Source organism: Pagrus major, chromosome 7 (genome assembly GCF_040436345.1).
Source record: "Pagrus major chromosome 7, Pma_NU_1.0".
NCBI lineage: Eukaryota > Metazoa > Chordata > Actinopteri > Spariformes > Sparidae > Pagrus > Pagrus major.
Window position 1 is genome coordinate 12,087,487 of NC_133221.1, and position 19,396 is coordinate 12,106,882.

Sequence of the window (19,396 nt, forward strand, 5' to 3'; positions counted from 1 at the left end):
GAAGTATGCTAATCCACTGGGCCGAGGAGCACGGAGGAGTCTGGGTCCTAGCGCCGAAGTGTATACTACAGGGGTCAGAGTTACAGCACCACAAAGTCTCACTCAAGTGTAAATACTATATTAAAAATAAAATCCAATCTATTAAAAACGAGCTTTGACTTGTTTAGAAAATGACCTTTGAGTTTTTACAACATAAAAGGGGCAGCATTGCAAATATACCACACTTAACTCAGCCTTCCAGTGATGCTCACCAACCTTAGAAAATTTAATTTTCAAATATTACAAGAGAACAAGATTCAAACTCTCTGAAAAAAAGAGTATTTCAGTTAAAATAATAGTATGCAATAAAGCTAAATGATTACATTTAAGTGGCAAGTTTTCTTAAGTAACATCCGTAGCCAGGTTACAAACCTCCAACATGTCCTCTATCAGTTATGTATTTTGTCCGCAGTGATCAATTTTATAATGTGGTGCTTAAGTCTACTAACCACTACCTCCTTCTGAAAAAAAAGAGGGCACAATTTCTGTATTAAAGGTGCAATATGTAAGAATTTAAGTTGAAAACACTTTTAAAAACATAACCATTATCCTCAAAATGTGAAGGAATAAGTTTTGACGCTATGGCATCTAGCCCCGCCCGTTAAAGTCCATAGTCTCAAGCTTACCATCCGGACCGGTAGCTGCACGATTAACTGAGCCAACTGTAGCTACAATCAGCAAAAATTAGCAATTAACGCTACTCTGGTGATATGCTCCCTCACAATTTGTTTCGAGTATGAACTCGACATGTAGCCAATTTTTACATATTGTACCTTTAAGAAGCAAAATGAATAAAACACAAGTCAGCTGTTAAGAAAAAAGGCATTTAAAATGATTCTTGAACAGTTTATTAGAAAGATGTAGACAATAAAAAAAGAATTTCCACTGTAATTCAACATCATTTGTCTCCCCGTACATTTTATTGACAGTGCAAATATAATTTGGTCGTTACACGTCGCCTTACGTTCCGACACTCCCTCACCAACAAGGGAGGATCATTCTAGATGAAACAAACTGAAAGAACCTGGAGGATAGCAACAAAACCACATAATGCTGAGGCCCAGCCGAGCTTCAAGCCTCGTCGACGGCTGCAAAACATTTCAGCTCGCTTCTGCAGTCTAACATGAGTGTTGCATGTTAGGTGGGTATGGAGAGAAGAACTGTTAAGATACTAAAGATGTGGAATTCAGTCAGATTACCAAACTAGGTGATAACTGGGAAGATGCAAATACTTCTGCAATTATTTCAGAATATTCCAATTTTACAAACATTAAACAAGAAGTTAAGGGAGACATGTAAGCTGGAAGGTTAAGCCACAGAAACAAAGACTGGCTTCCTGGATATCTAATTCACGGCACATGGAAGGCTTTAGAGGAATCCAATCAGTAAATGCATCCAATTCATCTGATGTACATAGCTAGTGTTTTCTTCAGTCATAAAATAAACTACACTGGTCAACTTACTCAAAACCACAACATTGGGAATGGGTGGGCCTAATAATTTTAAACCACAGTTTATTTGAAAACAAATTGTAAATCTCTTTAACATGTATTGCTCATTTGAGGACCACTATACAGCTTTTTCAAGAAATAATGTGTGCTTACTTGTAATATTTAACAGTAAAACAAGATACCCAAAAGGTGCAGTACAGCAAATGGAAGTGGAGATAGCTGCTCTGTACAATACCATGCATATCAACCTTCAGTGGACTGATCGGTCAAGAGTTTGGAGCTGAGGCTATGGATTTAAATATGGCTGACTCATATGTACAGTTGTCTGTCACTGCCTTCAATGTCAAGATATACATTTGTTATGATTCCTCTTGCCCTCTGTTCTTCCATTTTCTTCCCAGAGTCTTACAATCTTCTACTCCAAATCTGGCATTTCTGAAAAGGGGGCAGAAAGAACATTAACCCTCACATCACAACAGACGTACCATCATAAGTTGTAGCAATCATTCACAGTCAAAATGTGCTGTTGTTTAGGGATGCAGGATATGGGCTATTTTTTCAGTCGATACAGATAAAAGACAACTGGGTGCTTCTTCCAGCTGAGACCGATAAGATACCTGATCATTTCATGTCGTCGTGTTTAAAAAATAAGTTCCTAGCCTGTTATTTATGCACACCTGAGGGTAAGAAAGGCTAAGGTGTAGTGAGTGCTGTGTTTATTGATAGATAGTAAACCAACTGTCGAGGGGTAAACAGCTACCGACTGATCAGCGTTTGTAAATGCTGTCCTTGTTAAGTCAACGAAAGCAATTTGGCTTCGTATTACCAGTTCTACTTACTGGCTAATATTTCTGATGAGGATACTGATAAATGGCTGATTATATACATTTCCCACTATAGGGAATGAATCACATTTTCTTATGTATTGTCCTTATTATGATGAGTTAAGAATACCCGACCTGAATTAAATGTCTGTATAACATCCAGAAATGTTGGTGCTGGTGTACGGACAATGACAGAATGGTTTGTTTGTAATTTTAATGTGTACAAGTTGACTACCTTTGTTTCTAAGGCTTGGAAAAAACATCAGGATGGTTTATTTGTTTAGTGATATTTGTAGTTTATATGTTTCTACTCTGGCTTTTGGTCCGTTTGTTTTCCTAATAATTGTGTCTTGTAAGCCATTTGGGCTGGACAAATTATTTGTACATGACACGATCATAAAAATCAATCATCATCATCGTCATACTGGCTGATAATTTATCGGTCAGACATATACGTGATGAATCCCTTGTGTGATTTCAAAAAGGTAAATAAATACTTACTCTCATCATCGCTATCTGCAGAATCGTCCTAAAAAGAGAACAAAACATGATTAGATGACAGTCTCTGCTGGATGAGGAGTACAATGTTAGTAAATATGCTTAATGCTTAAGAAATTAACTGGAAGAAAGAAATTATCCTTACATCATCTGCACCATCTAGATCAGGTAGGTCTTCGTCACCTCCGATGTTGTTCATCATCTGTAATATTAAACCAAAGCCACATCATTCACTCTTGTTGCATTGCTGCTACTTAACTTAAACAAAATACATAAACCTGAGCACTAAAAGTAGGACAATAGTGGAAATTCTTTAGAATCTTTCTCAGTTTATGTTTGATTCATACTTCAAGCTATCTGTTAAGATTTCACACATACGAGAGATGAGAAGCTGACTATGGTGGTTGATGTTTCCTCTTCGCAGAAGTGTATGGTTCAGCCCTTAATACTTCTAGATTTTAGGAATGTCACTGTTTGCCTCCCTGAACAGACAGTAGCTTCAGGATGGGTACTGGCCAATATCAAGTACCAATTTAATTTGAATGCCAAATAGTCCTCTCTTATTTTTTTTATTTTTATTTTCAGGCATTTAATGCCTCCATTAGATGGCGACAGTGGACAGAATAAAATCAAGGTGGAAGGTGGGGAATGACATGAAACAAAAGGTTCCTGGTTGCACATGAGCGCTGCAATTTATGGTCGGTTTCCCAACTCCTAAACCACCCTGGTCATATACCAAATGTGCAACATTGAGATGTTATATTCAACAATACACACATATTTAACTGGGACCATCATCAGATTATAGAGTATGAATAAGGGTTAGGGTTACACCTTCTTAAACATATTATAAAAAGGACTTTCCAAGCCCAATTCAATCAAATTCTAGGCCCCATTAAGGTTAATTAATGTGACAACAGAGAATTTGTTTTTGTTATGACTTTGACTGAAGGCATTATAACTAATTATGAACTACTTCACCCAAACTAATCATCATGATCTGATATCACAATGTTGGTGTTTTTCCTTGATCATCATGGCAACGGACCATTCAAATTTTTGTAACGTCATAACTTTGTGACTCGGGTAAAAGACCGGGGGAAAAAAGCACATGGGAGATGTTATCCTCTCAAACATGTGTTTAACATTATTAAAGGTTCTACTTTAACCCAAACCAAGTTTTCTTAAACCTAACCAAGTTTTTTTGTTCTCTCAAGCTAACAGAAAAATAAAAATAAAAATAAACTGAATATAAAAAGATGAACTGAGTTTAAAAATAGGTTCGACAGTTCACTCCAGATACAATCCCCGGTCTTATAGGTTAGAGTCCTATACTTAACCCATTCAGCCACAACAGCCTGTTCTAGGCGTAAACTCTGTCGCTTTTTCTTAAGTTGAAATGATAGTCTTGTAGGAACAACACCAATTCAGTCTTATCTGATACACCACACTAATCACTGCATAGCTCTTACATCTGACAGTTGATCAAAGTTGCCCATCTCCTCTTCTGAGTCGTCCTCCCAGTCTTTCCAGTTGTTGAAGTCAACACTGAGCCAACTCAGCTGTGAAAACATCATTTATGACATTATAATGTTGTGCATCAATTAACAGCATTGTATTCTAGTATTTAAAAAAGTTATATACACTGTTCTTTGCAATAAATTTTTGTTTGTTTGTATTAAACTCACCTTAGCCTTCTCTTTTGTTAGCCTTGGCCACGCCTTCCCTGGCTGTGCTTTTCGTAAATAGCACAACACTGAGCGATCTGTGCGTTTATGTTTGCATTCCTGTGATGAGGTGGGAAAAAAATAAGGAAATATTTGGTCAAACACAGTGCAATCTGCGATACAGGAGAAATGTTCTCAAGCAATATTAAGCAATGCAACGATTCAGACGGTTAATGTAACTTACATTTTCATCAATGGCTTCAAAAAGGTCTATTTCATTCTCATGTTTGACATTGTCCGTTCCTCCAACGCAACTGTGGGGGGGGGGGGGAAAGACAAACACAGTTAACTAATTACTGGGAACAAATACAGGTTACACACCAAAAATAGACAATAAAAAGGGAACCAATAATAGTACACTTAACAGGAAATTTATGGTTAAATACAACTTGAGATCTGAGGGAAACATACCTGAAACCACACTTTGTTTTATCAAAATTGATTTTAACATCTTTGCTGTCGGCTACACAGAACTCTATAAAAACGGAGTCCCTCCTATCGTACCATTTGGCAGTTGCGGGATGCCTGTGAAAAAACAGAGGACAACAAAACATCAACACATGTAAACAGACTTAAAGGCATGGACAGATTTCTAGTCAAAGTTAGTAGCAGGTTGTGATCCACCATGCCCATTAAAAGTACAGCTTCTTTCGACAGAGCTTTAAACAAGATGTAAGGATCTGACAAAATTAAATGAATCTAAACACGTTCATCTTTGATATATGTTTTATAGGCTAACGGTAAAGCTCATCAGACCCACAACTTGCATAAAAAATACATGACACAGGTAACCAGCACTGGTGACAGGTGGGCAAGTCTTCAGACACAACAGCCTGCCATCAAAAAGCCTTTGTATCAGGTGACCACACAGCATCCAGTTACACAGTGTGCTCCTGTATCAAGAGGCCTCAGAAGTGAAACATCTGTGCATATGAAAGGTCAAATTAACAAGAAGTTTTGGAGAGGTTCAGCACAGGTTTCATTATATACATGACTCAAAAATAGTTAGGGATATTTTAGTGATTCACTTGATTGTTTATCCTGTAACATATCTGAATTTATATTGTGAATATTTCTAGTCCCCAAAAATAATGCAACACATTTCATTTGACTTTTATTGAATGTCCATGCACATGTGCACCCATATCCCAACATCTGACTAATTTTGAGAAGTGTACGATGAATATTATTGTATTATTTAACTTGTAGATGCAGAAGTTATAACCTTGCACACACATTTTAATTACTAGCTTATATCCAAAGTCATCCATCACATATTAGTGATGCTAAATTCACTGTTACCCATCGGTATAGTTAGTTCACAGGTGTAGTAGATGTATTTAAGAGATAATAGAGGAACTTCTTTTTTTTTTAACCCAACTTGAAAACGTATTGAATGATGTACGATTGCTCTCCCATCATCACAAACTTACCTTTACCTACACCAATAGGTGATATTAACAGTGGTTACAACTGATCAATAACGACTCACTGACCTTTGCTTAATATTTTTAATTAATTTGATTTTTTTTTACATGCAGTCTACAAGAGTGGTAGCGATTTCTTTAATCTGTACATTTAGTTACTAACACAATCTTTCTTTGCATTGTACTCATGGCCTCAGCAGCCAAATCCTCTTAACAAATGATCGCGGACCAACCAAGGCAGTGCATGTAACGCTAAGCCAGCGCTAAATACACGTTTTGACTGGTTAAATGTTTAAAAACTTTGCGATCTTGTGAAGCTTTTGTATTAAAAACATACGAGTCCAAGATTTCCATAATAATGCCGCAATCATGACTTGTGACTCGGACCTCATGCTAATCTACCGATAGCTTTCTGGGCGAAGTCGTTCAATGAAGTGCTAGCCATGCTAACAACGCTGACGTTAGCCACTACGTTAGTTAAGCCATGCGGTGCGCCGTAGCCATCCCGACGGCCAAAAGTAGCCGCGTTTTCAGCTAATGCTAGCACACCGGGCCCGCTATGATAACTTTAACTGCACATTAGATTATTTTTTTCCTGTATATAGAGCTTAGAGCTGGTGAGCGAGTTGCTGTTAGCGTACAGTTCACTGAGGCAAGGCCAACCCTCCCGCCTTTGAAAAAGCATGTTGTCACACGGCCACTGTTAGCTAGCTAAACAGGTTTACTATCCCTCTGCTTTCCCTTCCGCCGCAACCTCGTGTGAACTTCGCACAACTTACATGTCTCGGCGTGAAGTGAGCTTCTTTTTCGCAGATAAAACAGCCCGGTGAAAAGGAATAGCAACGCCCGCAAAAAGAAGGTAATGCTTCCCACAAAACAAGCAGTGCAGACGCCTCTCTAGCCTGTGGACTCTACTCCGGATACTCTTGCGTATCCCAGGATGGAGAATGACGGCGCTGACGCAGTTGGAGCGTAAAAAGCGTGCTGGACGTTTCTAGAGCTTTTCAGCTACAGCTGCGGGTGATGTGGAGGAGGGAGCGGATAATCGGCTGTGGGTCAAATCCAGTGTGATTTGCTACGGTCTCTTTACCACCCAGTATGATCACCTTAAATCACCTCATCCGTGTGCAAACAGTTTATTGATGACACTGGGAGGATTCCTGGTTGGTGGGGTCTGAAGTAAAAAAAAACAACACATACGTAACGTAACACGGAAATGGAGTAGCGTCCTTTCTCTAATAATAACAATGAAAACAAAAAAAAGAGGCTCTACTGTAATATTTTTAGCCACTAATCTATGGTACTATAAAGTAATGAGTAGTTTTATTAATCTCCACGTTAATCTACAAATCATTTACTCAATCATTTGGTTTATAAAATGTGACTAAATAGTGAAAACTGCCTTGCGTAGCAGCAATTAAAGGATAAATCCACCAATTTTACACATTGAAGTGTGTTTACAGGTCTTGGGAGTACTATTACATGTGAAGAAAAGTAGTATAAAGCCTTTTGTGGCTCCAGAGGAAGCTGCATGTGATCTGATAAACTGCCTCGATTGCATTGTGGGTAATGTAGGCACCACGTTTTGAAAAGCAGTCCACTGGTCGAGCGTTACACTCCTAAAACAGTTGGACTCATTATAGGGAGTTTAAAAGCACATTAACAAAATCAATACAGCCAAACCAGAGATATCACATTATTTTATTCAATGCATTTTTCTTACTTCTCAAAACCTGGTGCCGACATTACCCACAATGCAATTTAGCCACTGAGAGACATCACCGGTGGAAATTTATCAGATTACATGAGGCTTCCTCTTGAGCCACAAAAGGCTTAATATCACTTTTTAAACATGCAGTGGTACTACCCAAGACCTGGTGGAGTTAACCCTTAAAAAAACATATATACATTTTAGTGAACTCAATAGAAGTGATTCAACCATTAAAATGATACCTACTGTGACTTTTTGTAAAGTGAAATCCAGTGAGTGATAAACAAATATTCTGGTTCATGAACGCAACACCTCCCTCTTTGTGCTTTCACTTATGGCGTTGCCTTAAAGTGGTTAAAGATACCTTCCACACACCTTTTGAGACATAGAAACACTCTGCTTTAAATAACAAACTGTGTCTCATATGCCTTTTCCACAAAATGGTTTAATTACCTGCATGAATATGTTTAACTTTACATCTCCTACCTCACTAATGAGGTTCATTCTTAGTGAATGTGTAATGGAAATTGTACACTGCACCCTGATTGGCTTTCAGACTAGTTGTAATATCACAAATTCATCTTTATACTGTAAATCATTCTGCACAATGGAAGTCAAACATCCAAGTGAAGTAACAATGAAAACACATTTTTAGGTGGAACAGGGCTTTAAGTTTTTCATCCAGGCTTGTTACCTGCACCATTTCCAGAGAGGACAGGCTTTGTGTAGGTGTTTATTAAGGAGTCCCAGGTCCCTGCACACCAGCACAGGTGTTCTCACCTTATCTTTCTGTTTGGATTATAGTTGAACGGTGCCATTCTTTAAGTTTGATGATATGATTACACACACATACCATTAATTACAAGAATTATTTACAAACAGGCTGCCCCACTCACACAAGTGCTACTACACACTGAGAGGTAACCAGCCTAAACAGGTTAAATCACTTTTGTGGCTGTGTAATGGGTGCGTAGAGACTTTGAAATGTCTTTGAAGGGCAAGTGGCTGATCTTGGACATCAAACTCATGAGTCATGAGTACTCAGCCTGTCAAAACAGTGGGAGTGTCATCTGCATTTCTGGAAGGAGCTTTATTAAATCTGAGAGCATAATTAAAGTGACGTCACCTCGGTGTTTGAGCTTGGATTTTGGGATTACAATTTTTTACTGAAAGACAGTGCTATGCACATGAGGGAGGGTCTAATAAACAGATGCTATGAAGTTGCATTGGGAAGAGCGCGATGCATTATTTTTCAAGCTCAAACCTAATTATGAACCAAAAGTCGGGGTATCTCAGGCCCTGCTGCAGTGAGGGTGGAAATTAGTTTCAGTCTGTCTCACAGGGTGACTCAACTTCAGATCATTTTAATACAAAAAAGGAGTATTTTTTCAAGCTTACAATTCAGCTAAAGATTAAAATGGCTATCCATGCTCATCCATGTAACTACCTTTGAAGTGAACCTTGGCATTTATTTAAATCTTGACAGATTACTCATGCCATCTTTAAATAGAATTAATTTTGATTAGGCTGGTTCACAGTGGTGAAAAGTCAAAACATATTTACTCAAATGCCACTTAAAAGAGGCCCTGTGGAGTTTAAGACAAACAAAAGTTGTGCCTTACATTCTTCTTGTGCATCTTTGGGGTGTTGAAAGCACTTCATTTCTCATATGTGCAAGGCCAACGTTCCAAGTATTTTAAATCAAGCATTGATTACATCCAAGTTTACTGGCTTGATAGAAAAACAAAACAGGGACCCTATCATAAAACAGCTCCATAGCATAGCATAGCATCCACAAGACTAGAAAACACACAGGGAGCTTTAAACCAAACTTTCAGTACTATAAGAATATTTCTGTATATTTCTATACTGTACTTTTTACTCAACTACAATTAACTGACAGCTGAAGTTAGTTCATTTTCAGATTAGGTTTTTATTTATTTTTTAAAATAAAGTGTAGTTGCTGCTCCTTGGCATATCATCATTTATCAGATGCCTATGAATTTTTACATGGTTTCAAATTAATGCTTGTACAAAGTCCAAAAAAGGTAAATTACCCAATATGTAACATTTGAGAACAGACCAAAAAATGAAAAGGTGTGTAGCGGAACCTTTTTTCGTTCTTGCATACCCCAACAATTATCAAGACCCTCCAGGGTAATGTATGAAAAAAATATTTAAAAAACATACATTTCTAGTAATTTCATGGTTGGGGTTTAGAGCCCCGTTTAGGGATATCCCACCTTACCCCTACCTTGACCAGACTAACAATCCATCCTGCAACCAAACTTCAACAAAAAAAATCCCACCCTACTTCCCAATGAAGTGCAAAAACATCAAATTTCATTTTATCAAGCCACAACTTTATTTCCATCTTGGGTATAAATTGTATAAACGAGCTTAAATCAGCAACCTTTCTTCAACCCTTTGTTGCCAGGGTCCCATTACATCGTCAACTCCTGCAAAGAGAACAAAAAAAGTTTTTAAGTATGTCTGTTGAGACATTCCCCGCCACCTCCTCAATTAAATTATCTCTCTTCTCAGGACAGAAATGTTGGCTTCATGAAACTCAGAAGAACGAAAGTCACTGTATTATTCATCACTGAAGAGGTCTCTGTATACATTAATGTGGCTGACAATTTAAATAAATTAAAAAAAAACATTTCATAAATCTTACCATAATAGCATTGACAATGTCGTTGTTGTTGTTTTTCAGAGCGCGTACAGCCTTCGCCCGCGACACGTTGGCTTGTGACATGACGAGTTCGATGTCCTTAACCTCAACTCCAGTCTCGTCAACCTATAACAACAAGGGGATTTGTTAAATATAATACAACTAGTGTGCATAGTCCTATGTATCCATCTTTACTTGAACAAAACCACAGCTTACCTCTTCTTCTTCGCTCTCCTCCTGTACTGTTGGCGTCTGTGTGTTTTCCTGGATGTTTGATACAGCTTCTCCCTGTACCTTGAATTTTTCTGCGGCGGCCAGCTGGGCTTGCTGGGAAAGATCTTCGATCTAGGGCACAAACAGTAAACTGAAAATCAATGCAACATCTACATGGAATCATTACCTGAATATTTGAGGTAGCTTTCTTTTGCCTTATAAAAAGCTAGGATTGGCTCAAACAGGGGAAAAAAATTAAAGGTGGCTTGTATCGTTGCTTGCTAGATACCTTGGCTTCACCGAAGACGATGTATGTGTCTGATGCGGGGCTCTTGTAGACGTCTGGTTTGGTGATGACAAAGAGGATGTTCTTTGACTTGCGAATGGTGACCCTGGTGACCCCTGTTACCTGCCTGAGACCAAGCTTTGACATTGCCTGCAAGAAATACAAGTAATTTAGAAAGTGCCAAGGACCATTACAAAGAAAGCAAAAGAGTGCCAGTTGCAAAGAAACAAAGATCATTACCTTTCGTGCCTTCTTTTCACTGCGGCTCTGTTTGGCTTTGCTGACGGGTTCCTCATCTATTTCAGCAGCTGCTGCAAGCTGTAAGAGACAAAGTATGCATCCACATTTTATGGCAACACATTATTATAAACCAAGGCACTGGTTGAGTTTAAATATGAACCGATACAAAATGTTTATGCTCGTCTCTTCTCAGGACAGAAAGGCTGGCTTCAGTAGAATCAGAAGAACGAAAGTCACTGTGTTATTCATCACAGAAGAGTAAAAGGCAGACAACAGTCTGCTGGTTTACATAAGCAGTGGATGTTATCTTTTCCGTTTCAGTTCAATTCAACAGATGCAAGACGAGGCTGAACTCTCACCTGAGCTTGCTGTGTCTGTGTCTGTGCAGAGTCCTGTTCCTCCAGCTCAGGGACTGAGTCATCGCTGTCCGACTCAGTGCCGGATCCTACAAACCAACAGACAATTGTCACGACATGCCATTTATTGGTTTATAAAAATTTGCTGCATCAATCCTGGGGAATGAAAACAGGTAGATTAATAGCGATTTAAAATACAGTATGTTGTTACCCGAGATGAATTACATCCACCTCAAATGTAAAAATTTAAATATAGGTTAACAAAACTCAATAATCAACTTGTTGCTGGAAAACAGTTACTGTGAAAATGAAACCTTCCTATCCGATACCACCTTTACCAGACTGACAGTACACATCATTAACTAAAAAAACAAAAACAAAAAAAAACCACCTGACCATTACAATTCATTTGATCGAACAAATGAAACTGCATAATATAGCTGACTACTCAACAACAGAACCAGCAGGAGCATCAAAGTCAGCAACTAGGTAGCATCTTGGACCATTTAAAGTTTAAAGCAAAGCTAAAGTGCTTCACAACCTTGGCTTTTCAACGACAAATTTAAGCATCCGAGTAGTTCCCAGAAACCATGACAGCTGGAAAAACAGACAAAGACAAAAAGAAAGAAGGAAATACCCTTGTCGTTCTTGATCACAGGCTCCACTTTGGCTGGTGTTTTAGCAGGTGTGGGGGCAGGTTTGGGTGATGGGACAGGTTGAGAAGGAGTTGTACTGATAACCTCAACATCAGGTATAACTGGGGCAGGTTTCGCAACTGCCTCAGCAAATGTGAGTTTACGGGCAGGAACAGTGGGCTCAACTGAAGGCTTGGCAACCTCAGCAGGTGCCACTTTAACCTCAACTGGGGCTGGTTTAACAACCTCAATGGGAGCAGGTTTAGCCTCTGCGACTGGCTTGGGGGCCTCAACGGGAGCAGGTTTAGCCTCTGCGACTGGCTTGGGGGCCTCAACGGGAGCAGGTTTAGCCTCCGCGACTGGCTTGGGGGCCTCAACGGGAGCAGGTTTAGCCTCCGCGACTGGCTTGGGGGCCTCAACGGGAGCAGGTTTAGCCTCCGCGACTGGCTTGGGGGCCTCAACGGGAGCAGGTTTAGCCTCCGCGACTGGCTTGGGGGCCTCAACGGGAGCAGGTTTAGCCTCCGCGACTGGCTTGGGGGCCTCAACGTGAGCAGGTTTAGCCTCCGCGACAGGCTTGGGGGCCTCAACGGGAGCAGGTTTAGCCTCCGCGACAGGCTTGGGGGCCTCAACGGGAGCAGGTTTAGCCTCCGCGACAGGCTTGGGGGCCTCAACGGGAGCAGGTTTAGCCTCCGCGACTGGCTTGGGGGCCTCAACGGGAGCAGGTTTAGCCTCCGCGACTGGCTTGGGGGCCTCAACGGGTGCAGGTTTAGCCTCCGCGACAGGCTTGGGGGCCTCAACGGGTGCAGGTTTAGCATCCGCGACAGGCTTGGGGGCCTCGACAGGAGCAGGTTTAGCCTCCGCGACAGGCTTGGGGGCCTTAACAGGAGCAGGTTTAGCCTCTGCAACAGGTTTGGGGGCCTCGACGGGAGCAGGTTTAGCCTCTGCAACAGGCTTGGGGGCCTCAACGGGAGCAGGTTTAGCCTCCGCGACAGGCTTGGGGGCCTCAATGGGAGCAGGTTTAGCCTCCGCGACAGGCTTGGGGGCCTCAACGGGAGCAGGTTTAGCCTCTACAACTGGCTTAACAGGCTCATCTGTTTTGGGTTTGGATGCCTCTTTCTCAACAGGGGGTACAAATACTGGCATTTTAACTGGCTTCTCAGGTGGGATTAGTGGGGGAAGATCATCATCAGCAATAACGGCAACAACTTTTGGTGAAGCAGGCTTAACTTCAACTGATTTGGGAGGGCTACAAGCAATAGTATCTGCAAATGAGACTGGTGCTGCCACAGCTGGCTTTGAGGTAACTTTAAAAGCAGGTGGAGGTGCAACAGGCTTTGTTGCAGCCAAAGGTGAAGGTTTGCTTTGCTCAACTGGAGCAGGTTTGGCTTCAACTACAGTTTGCTTGGGTTCAGCCTCGACTGGTTTTACAATTTCTGCTGATACCTTGCACTCTGCAGGGGTGGGGGCAGGAGCAAATGCCTCTCCTTTCTTAACTTTTCCTTGCTTGCCAGCCTTGACAACTTTTGGGGCGAAGCGGTTAGCCTGAGCAGAAGAGCCGTCAGGTGTGGAAGCTAGGGGAGATGGCATGGGTGACCGGGGGGTGGAGGAGGATGCAGATTTGGGTGAGGTAGGAGAAGCAGAAGAGGCAGACATAGAGGAGCGTTTTCTTCTGCCAGGAACAGCCTTTGGGGCAGTGGAACCCTGTGCACTCTTGGCATCTTTGCCTTTAGGCTTTGCAGGGCCAGAAGCTGCCTGAGGTTGCTGAGAGGAAGCTGGGGCAGGAGGTGTAGCTGAATGGAAAAACATTCTTTAAATTTTTTGGACGTGAAAGGGGAAGTCTTACGCATGCGGGTTAAATGATCACAGACCATGACGCAAACTGCTTGCTTAGGGTTAGGAAAGGACACACCTGCCTACCTTTAGAGTGTGATGCAAGTTGCCACTCAAAATGCACAGTACATATCACTTCCACACAGAAAACAACATTACATTTTTAGTCAAGATGCACTTAGGACAGGATCATATTTCCAATGCATATCACACCTCATGAAGAAACATCACGCTTGCTGTTGTAAGGGCTGTGCTATCAACAGAAACGCAACCTGCTGTTGCATCACTGAACTGATGCTTTGCGGTATAACTGACCAACACCTGTCAAAATACATAATTACTGATGTGTTGTAGAAGTGCAATACAAAGACAGAATGATAACTACCCTTTTACCACAACTATCCTGTTACCTTGTAAACAGACGTTGCAGAATGACCTTTAACCATTTAGAAGACTCAATTTAAAATACCACAGGGACTATACTGTTTGTTGTAAGGAAAACATCAGAACACTTTCTTCATTCGAACTTGTACCGCTCACGTTACCACTTGCAAAGAAAATATCCCCAACCTGGTAAAAAACATGAATTCAAAAAAGAGCCCCTTTTTTTAAAGTTTTTTTTTTTTTTTTACAGAGGACAAACCAACCAACCTGACAGGTGGTGTGTGGAAAGAAGTGGGGCTTCAGATTTGGAGGTCCCCTTTGACTGAATGGCCTTTGAGATAAGCAGAACCGGTTCTTCCTTCTCAGGAATTTCATTCTGAGTAGCCACATCGACAATCATACTATCGGGCAACACATCATCTTGAGCTGCGTCGAGGCAAAGATTTGTCGACTCTTCTACTGCAGGCTTTGGGGAATCGGTTGCCTTCCCATCTTCGCTGTTCACACCGACGTCTTCGGGAGCAGATGGTTTTGGATCATCAATTTTCTCAGCGACTGCTTCACGCTCATCTCCAGAGGCCTTGGCTTCAACAGAAATGGGCTCAACCTCTTGGTTGGGTGATTCTTCAGTGGCAACAACTGACTCCTCACTTTGAGCTTCTGTTGTTGGAGCTGCTTCTTCGCCAGCTTGTGGCTCTTCTGAGGATGCAATGGGAGTTTCAGCAATGGCAACAACTGGCTCCTCACTTTGTGCCCCTGTTGTTGGAGCTGCTTCTTCACCCGCTTGTGGCTCTTCTGAGGATGCAACGGGAGTTTCAGCAGTGGCAACAACTGGCTCCTCACTTTGTGCCTCTGTTGTTGGAGTTGCTTCTATGCCAGCTTGTGGCTCTTCTGAGGATGCAACGGGAGTTTCAGCAGTGGCAACAACTGGCTCCTCACTTTGTGCCCCTGTTGTTAAAGCTGCTTCTTCCCCAGCTTTTGGCCCCTCTGTGGATGCAGTGGGAGTTTCAGCAGAAGGTACAGACTCTACAGGAACTGGCAAATCAGCAGAATCCCCTGCTGGGTCAGCAGTCACCTCTTGCTGTAAGACAGGTGTTTCCACCAACTCAATCTCTTCTGTTTGCTTGACCATTTCTTGGGTTGCATCTACACCATTTGGTTGATCACTTGTAGTCTGAATGCTAGCTTCTTCTTCTGGAGAGCTAGTCTCTTGAGCAGGAGTAGAGGTTTCTGGAGGATTCTCAGAAGCGATCGCCTTGCTCACTGCAGGAACAGCCATCTCAGGAGGAGCAGAGGAGTTCAATACTTCTGCAGCTGATAAAGGGAAATCAACAGGAGTAGCAGGGGGAAGGCAAATCACAGTGGTTGTTTGGGAAGCGATTCACTTCGACAGAAAGTTGAAGAGCTTCAGAATATACTGTGAAGTGAATAAAAAATTGTGCTCCACACGTGAACAGAAACGATGAGTTTGTGAAGTTCATCCATAGCCCTTGCTTTGCCAACAAAAAAAGAAGGGGAGGTGTTGAGTGCACTAAAAGAAAAAGATTCCCGTGTCCCAAACTCCATGCAGTGGTTAAGTGTTAGATTAGTGCAGGTAGACCTCTGTTATTCCAAAAAGACAGACGATGCATGAAAATAAGCTAAAAATGTATTTCCTAACTCAAAATAATTTTACAGCTTGGTATGTTTACATAATTTTACTGCTTCAAGGAAGAAAAAAATATATATCAACCATCAAACTGAATTTTTGCACTATATTTCAAGGGCATTTTACTCAAAAGATGAGTGTACTGTTGTGAGCTTTGGCAGAGGGCTGTGCAATGATGCCAACACAAACGCATCCCTATAACATAATGACTTAACCCTACTACTTACAGTGCAGTGTCTGGTATGACTAGTCTGAGGTTGACGCATATCTAGTAAAATGAGATGCCCTTGCACAGATAATGTGATGTTAAGCCCAAAGTAAGTACAAAGCCACTACTTCTAGCAGAATTATTGTAACAATGTCATCCTTGGCTATTTTGGCCCTCCATGAGCATTTATTTCTATTCGGACTGTAAAAATCAAACTACAAATTAAATTGCTCAAGATAGTTTAACTGTAGTTCAGTATAGTTTGAAAAACTTTCCAAAAGTTACAAAACAAAAAATGTCAACAACTTAAATGTTGAAACCATTTTTTTAAGTATTACAGAGCAGTAAAACTGAGCAAAATAAGTAAGTTAAAAGCTATGGATGGACTATTGGTGTCTCTATGGTGCATATACACACACACCCTTAACCTGTGAAACAAATGCACTGCAGTTTGATGACAGTTTCTAATAATACATTTACAGTTCAGTACATGTCACTGAATCAGTCTGTTAGCTTTTTCTCTAGTGCTCGCTGCAACTAATCATTTGGCATAGATCCCTACCCCGCCCATTAAAAAGCACCTCCACCCACTTACAGAACATTTTTAGAGAGAGAAAAAAAAAAAAAAAAAAAAAAAACCCAAAAAACACTGAAATGCATACTGGTGGAAAATTATCCTTAATTTTTTTTTTTTTTTTTTTTTTTTTAAACATGGTAAATATGCTTGGGAGAAATTTTGATGTATTCATGATTCACAGCTGTGAAGACTCCATAGCATAACACTAACTCACACATCAAGTCTTCAACTAGCATGGACACTAGACACATCCATTCTTCACTTAAATACTAGTACCCAATTTGTTGTTAAAATGGCACCAAATTTCAAATATTGTCCACTATAATAAGTAAATTGTAAAATTATTTTCAAGTGTTTAATACATTTTGTCCCTTTTTAACAACACAACTTTTGTTTAAACTAATGGCTAAAAAAGAAAATAACTGTTCGATTAAGATTTTGAGTATTGGCTAAAAATAAATTTGCAACACAGTGATCAGTGCAACCACTAACAAGGCTACTACCAATCTAAACAAGGTGACTTTTCAAGGCATTTTTAGCGCACAGGGATCACCACACTCAGCATCATGCATTGTGCACTAATGCAGTTGTCAGTGTAAGTCACCACACACCATTGTGAGTTTGTGTAAATACAAATCAGGGGTCCTGGATTACTCTTTTCCAACCAAGACCAGACATACCACCAGTTCAGATCCCTGTTAAAAATGTCCCAACACATGGCAGTCAAAAAACACTGTCACCTGTTATGTCAACTCAGTGTCCAGCCAGCTGAGTCAACTCCCTGAACCACATACATATTCATTCGTGCAACAAATTACCCTCCGTAGACTGTTTGTTGGACATTCACACGGTCTTTGAGTTCCAGGACCCCATTGTTTAATATGCAGTGTTACATGCACGTTTTAGAAATACTAATATATACGAACCAGTCTCCACTTGAGGCTGCTGCATCTCCTGCTCGGTGACTGGGACCGTTTCTGTGGCTTCACCAGGCATGGTTGCTAAAGAAAGAAGATAAAAGCACGACAGTTTACTAGCTCAAGCTAAATCTTATCAACTTCTAGCGGTGAAACACAAATATCGGCTAGTACTTTGGGATGACTTCTGAGGAAGTTAGCTAAATTTCGGCTGACATGACCGGTTGAACAGGTGACGGAGCCCATGCTTTATCTCGTTAGCTCAGCCCTAACTCTGTATTGGAGCAGCATTCAGCTAACGTTAGCTTCGGTTAGCTAACTGCTTCTGTCAGCTTCAACAGGGGGGAGCTAAAGGCAGGTAACTCAAGTCTACAGCCATATCTCAGACTAGTTTTAACTCATTATGAAGTGTCCCGCTAGCTGTCACACAAATCGACCTCATGTCGCTTGTCACAGAGTTCACTGCGGCCCTGACAGGCTGCTAGCAGACTGTTAGTCATCATGTTCCCCCATTTTGAGCAGGTAATCGGCGCTACAAGGGCACATATCTCTAAAAATAAAGGCGAAAGAGGAGAAATAGCTGTACAGGCCCGATGACCATACTTTAACTCAACACATGAAACCCTTGGAACAGACGGGAATATATGAAAAACGGCTGGATGATATTAGATTATCAGCGGAGACACTCACCGACTTGGGACGCTATATCCAAGATGGCTGTAAGAGAGAACTTCTGACCTCAGTTTCACGGTAATATCCGGTTTAGAGCAGTGACATCTACTTCCGGGTTATTTAAAGGGAAAACCAGTGATTTTTTAATAAGAGATCATAAAATATATCCATTCACACTATAATTATAGGAGTTTGGATTATATATATTTACATATATATGTATATGTATATATATATATATATATATGTATATGTATATATATATATATATATATATATATATATATATATATATATATATATATATAAACTACTATATAAACTACATTTAAAGGCACAATTAGTTATTTTAAATAAGAAATTACAAAGTTGTCCACTTACATTATAATTACAGGTGTTTGAATTATAGAAAAACTACATTTAAAAGGACAATCAGCCATTTGTAATAAGAAATAACAATGATACAAACTTGCAGTTTGGGAGGTTTGAATGTTTGGGGGGGAAAAAACACACATTTAAAGGCACAATCAGTGATTTTAAATAAGAAATTACAAAACTATCCACTTATGGTATAACTGCAAACTGAATTATAGAAAACAACATTTTACTCAGGTACGATACGGTACAATTTTGAGCTTCTGTATTTGTTTTTTTCATTGTATGCTACTTATCGTCCAGCATTGAACCTCTACTCAACAGATTACTCTCCAAAGATTAATTTATTATTATTCCTTCACTTTATTCAAGTACCCAAAAGTCATACTTGAGTAAAAGTAAAGATAATGTGTTAAAATACTACTTTGGTAAAAGTGAAAGTCACCTATATGAATAGTACTCGAGTTAAAGTCTTAAAGTATCTGATATTAAATGCACATAAGTATCAGAAGTAATTTTTCTGGCAATACATGTAGTCAAGTATCAAAAATACAAGTAAAAGTGTATGGATGGTATGATCAATTATCGGATACAATATTCTGGATTTTTCTGATTATCAAAGTCAGTGTTTTTTTTGTTTTGTTTTTAAATGTAATAAAAAAATTTGCTACTTTGGCTCTGACGAAGCATGCAATCTGCAAAGT

The 19,396-nt window shown here is 40.2% G+C and overlaps 2 protein-coding genes and 2 non-coding genes across 5 annotated transcripts; all 4 read right to left on the bottom strand.

Moving 5' to 3' along the window:
• Nucleotides 1-871: 871 nt before the first annotated feature.
• ptges3b (prostaglandin E synthase 3b (cytosolic)) lies at nt 872-6,945 on the bottom strand. The gene is made up of 8 exons (XM_073470761.1): nt 6,746-6,945; nt 4,951-5,064; nt 4,724-4,793; nt 4,501-4,599; nt 4,285-4,374; nt 2,958-3,014; nt 2,816-2,843; nt 872-1,925 (listed from the first exon to the last, which is right to left on the bottom strand). Coding segments are annotated over exons 1-8 (480 nt in total). The 5' UTR covers nt 6,748-6,945; the 3' UTR covers nt 872-1,905.
• A 3,073-nt stretch (nt 6,946-10,018) lies between these two features.
• Nucleotides 10,019-18,411, bottom strand: naca (nascent polypeptide associated complex subunit alpha). Of its 2 annotated transcripts, XM_073469466.1 has the most exons (9): nt 18,336-18,411; nt 17,655-17,729; nt 14,563-15,609; nt 11,450-11,535; nt 11,091-11,168; nt 10,854-11,000; nt 10,568-10,696; nt 10,355-10,477; nt 10,019-10,136 (listed from the first exon to the last, which is right to left on the bottom strand). In XM_073469466.1, the coding sequence occupies exons 2-9, from the start codon at nt 17,722-17,724 to the stop codon at nt 10,122-10,124; spliced, it is 1,695 nt and encodes a 564-aa protein (XP_073325567.1). In that variant the 5' UTR covers nt 17,725-17,729; nt 18,336-18,411; the 3' UTR covers nt 10,019-10,121. The 2 variants fall into 2 exon arrangements, with proteins under 2 accessions (XP_073325567.1, XP_073325568.1); XM_073469467.1 differs by lacking the exon at nt 14,563-15,609 and having other exon boundaries at nt 18,336-18,377.
• LOC141000463 (small nucleolar RNA SNORD59) lies at nt 10,213-10,286 on the bottom strand. Its single transcript, XR_012179537.1, has one exon. It is a non-coding gene; the product is annotated as a small nucleolar RNA SNORD59 (small nucleolar RNA).
• On the bottom strand, nt 11,275-11,348 carry LOC141000464 (small nucleolar RNA SNORD59). The gene has a single exon (XR_012179538.1). It is a non-coding gene; the product is annotated as a small nucleolar RNA SNORD59 (small nucleolar RNA).
• Nucleotides 18,412-19,396: the final 985 nt, after the last annotated feature.

What these genes read in the sequence shown, in the direction of transcription:
- ptges3b (XM_073470761.1), bottom strand. An exon ending in AAAACAAAGTGTGGTTTCAG is followed by an intron (nt 4,794 to 4,950) that starts GTATGTTTCCCT and finishes CCCCCCCCACAG; the next exon opens with TTGCGTTGGAGGAACGGACA. An exon ending in ATCTAGATGGTGCAGATGAT is followed by an intron (nt 2,844 to 2,957) that starts GTAAGGATAATT and finishes TTCTCTTTTTAG; the next exon opens with GACGATTCTGCAGATAGCGA.
- naca (XM_073469466.1), bottom strand. Translation starts at nt 17,724, where the DNA reads ATGCCTGGTGAAGCCACAGAAACGGTCCCAGTCACCGAGCAGGAGATG. An exon ending in TTCCACACACCACCTGTCAG is followed by an intron (nt 11,536 to 14,562) that starts GTTGGTTGGTTT and finishes GTTGGTTTGTAG; the next exon opens with GATCCGGCACTGAGTCGGAC. An exon ending in GTGAAAAGAAGGCACGAAAG is followed by an intron (nt 11,001 to 11,090) that starts GTAATGATCTTT and finishes TATTTCTTGCAG; the next exon opens with GCAATGTCAAAGCTTGGTCT.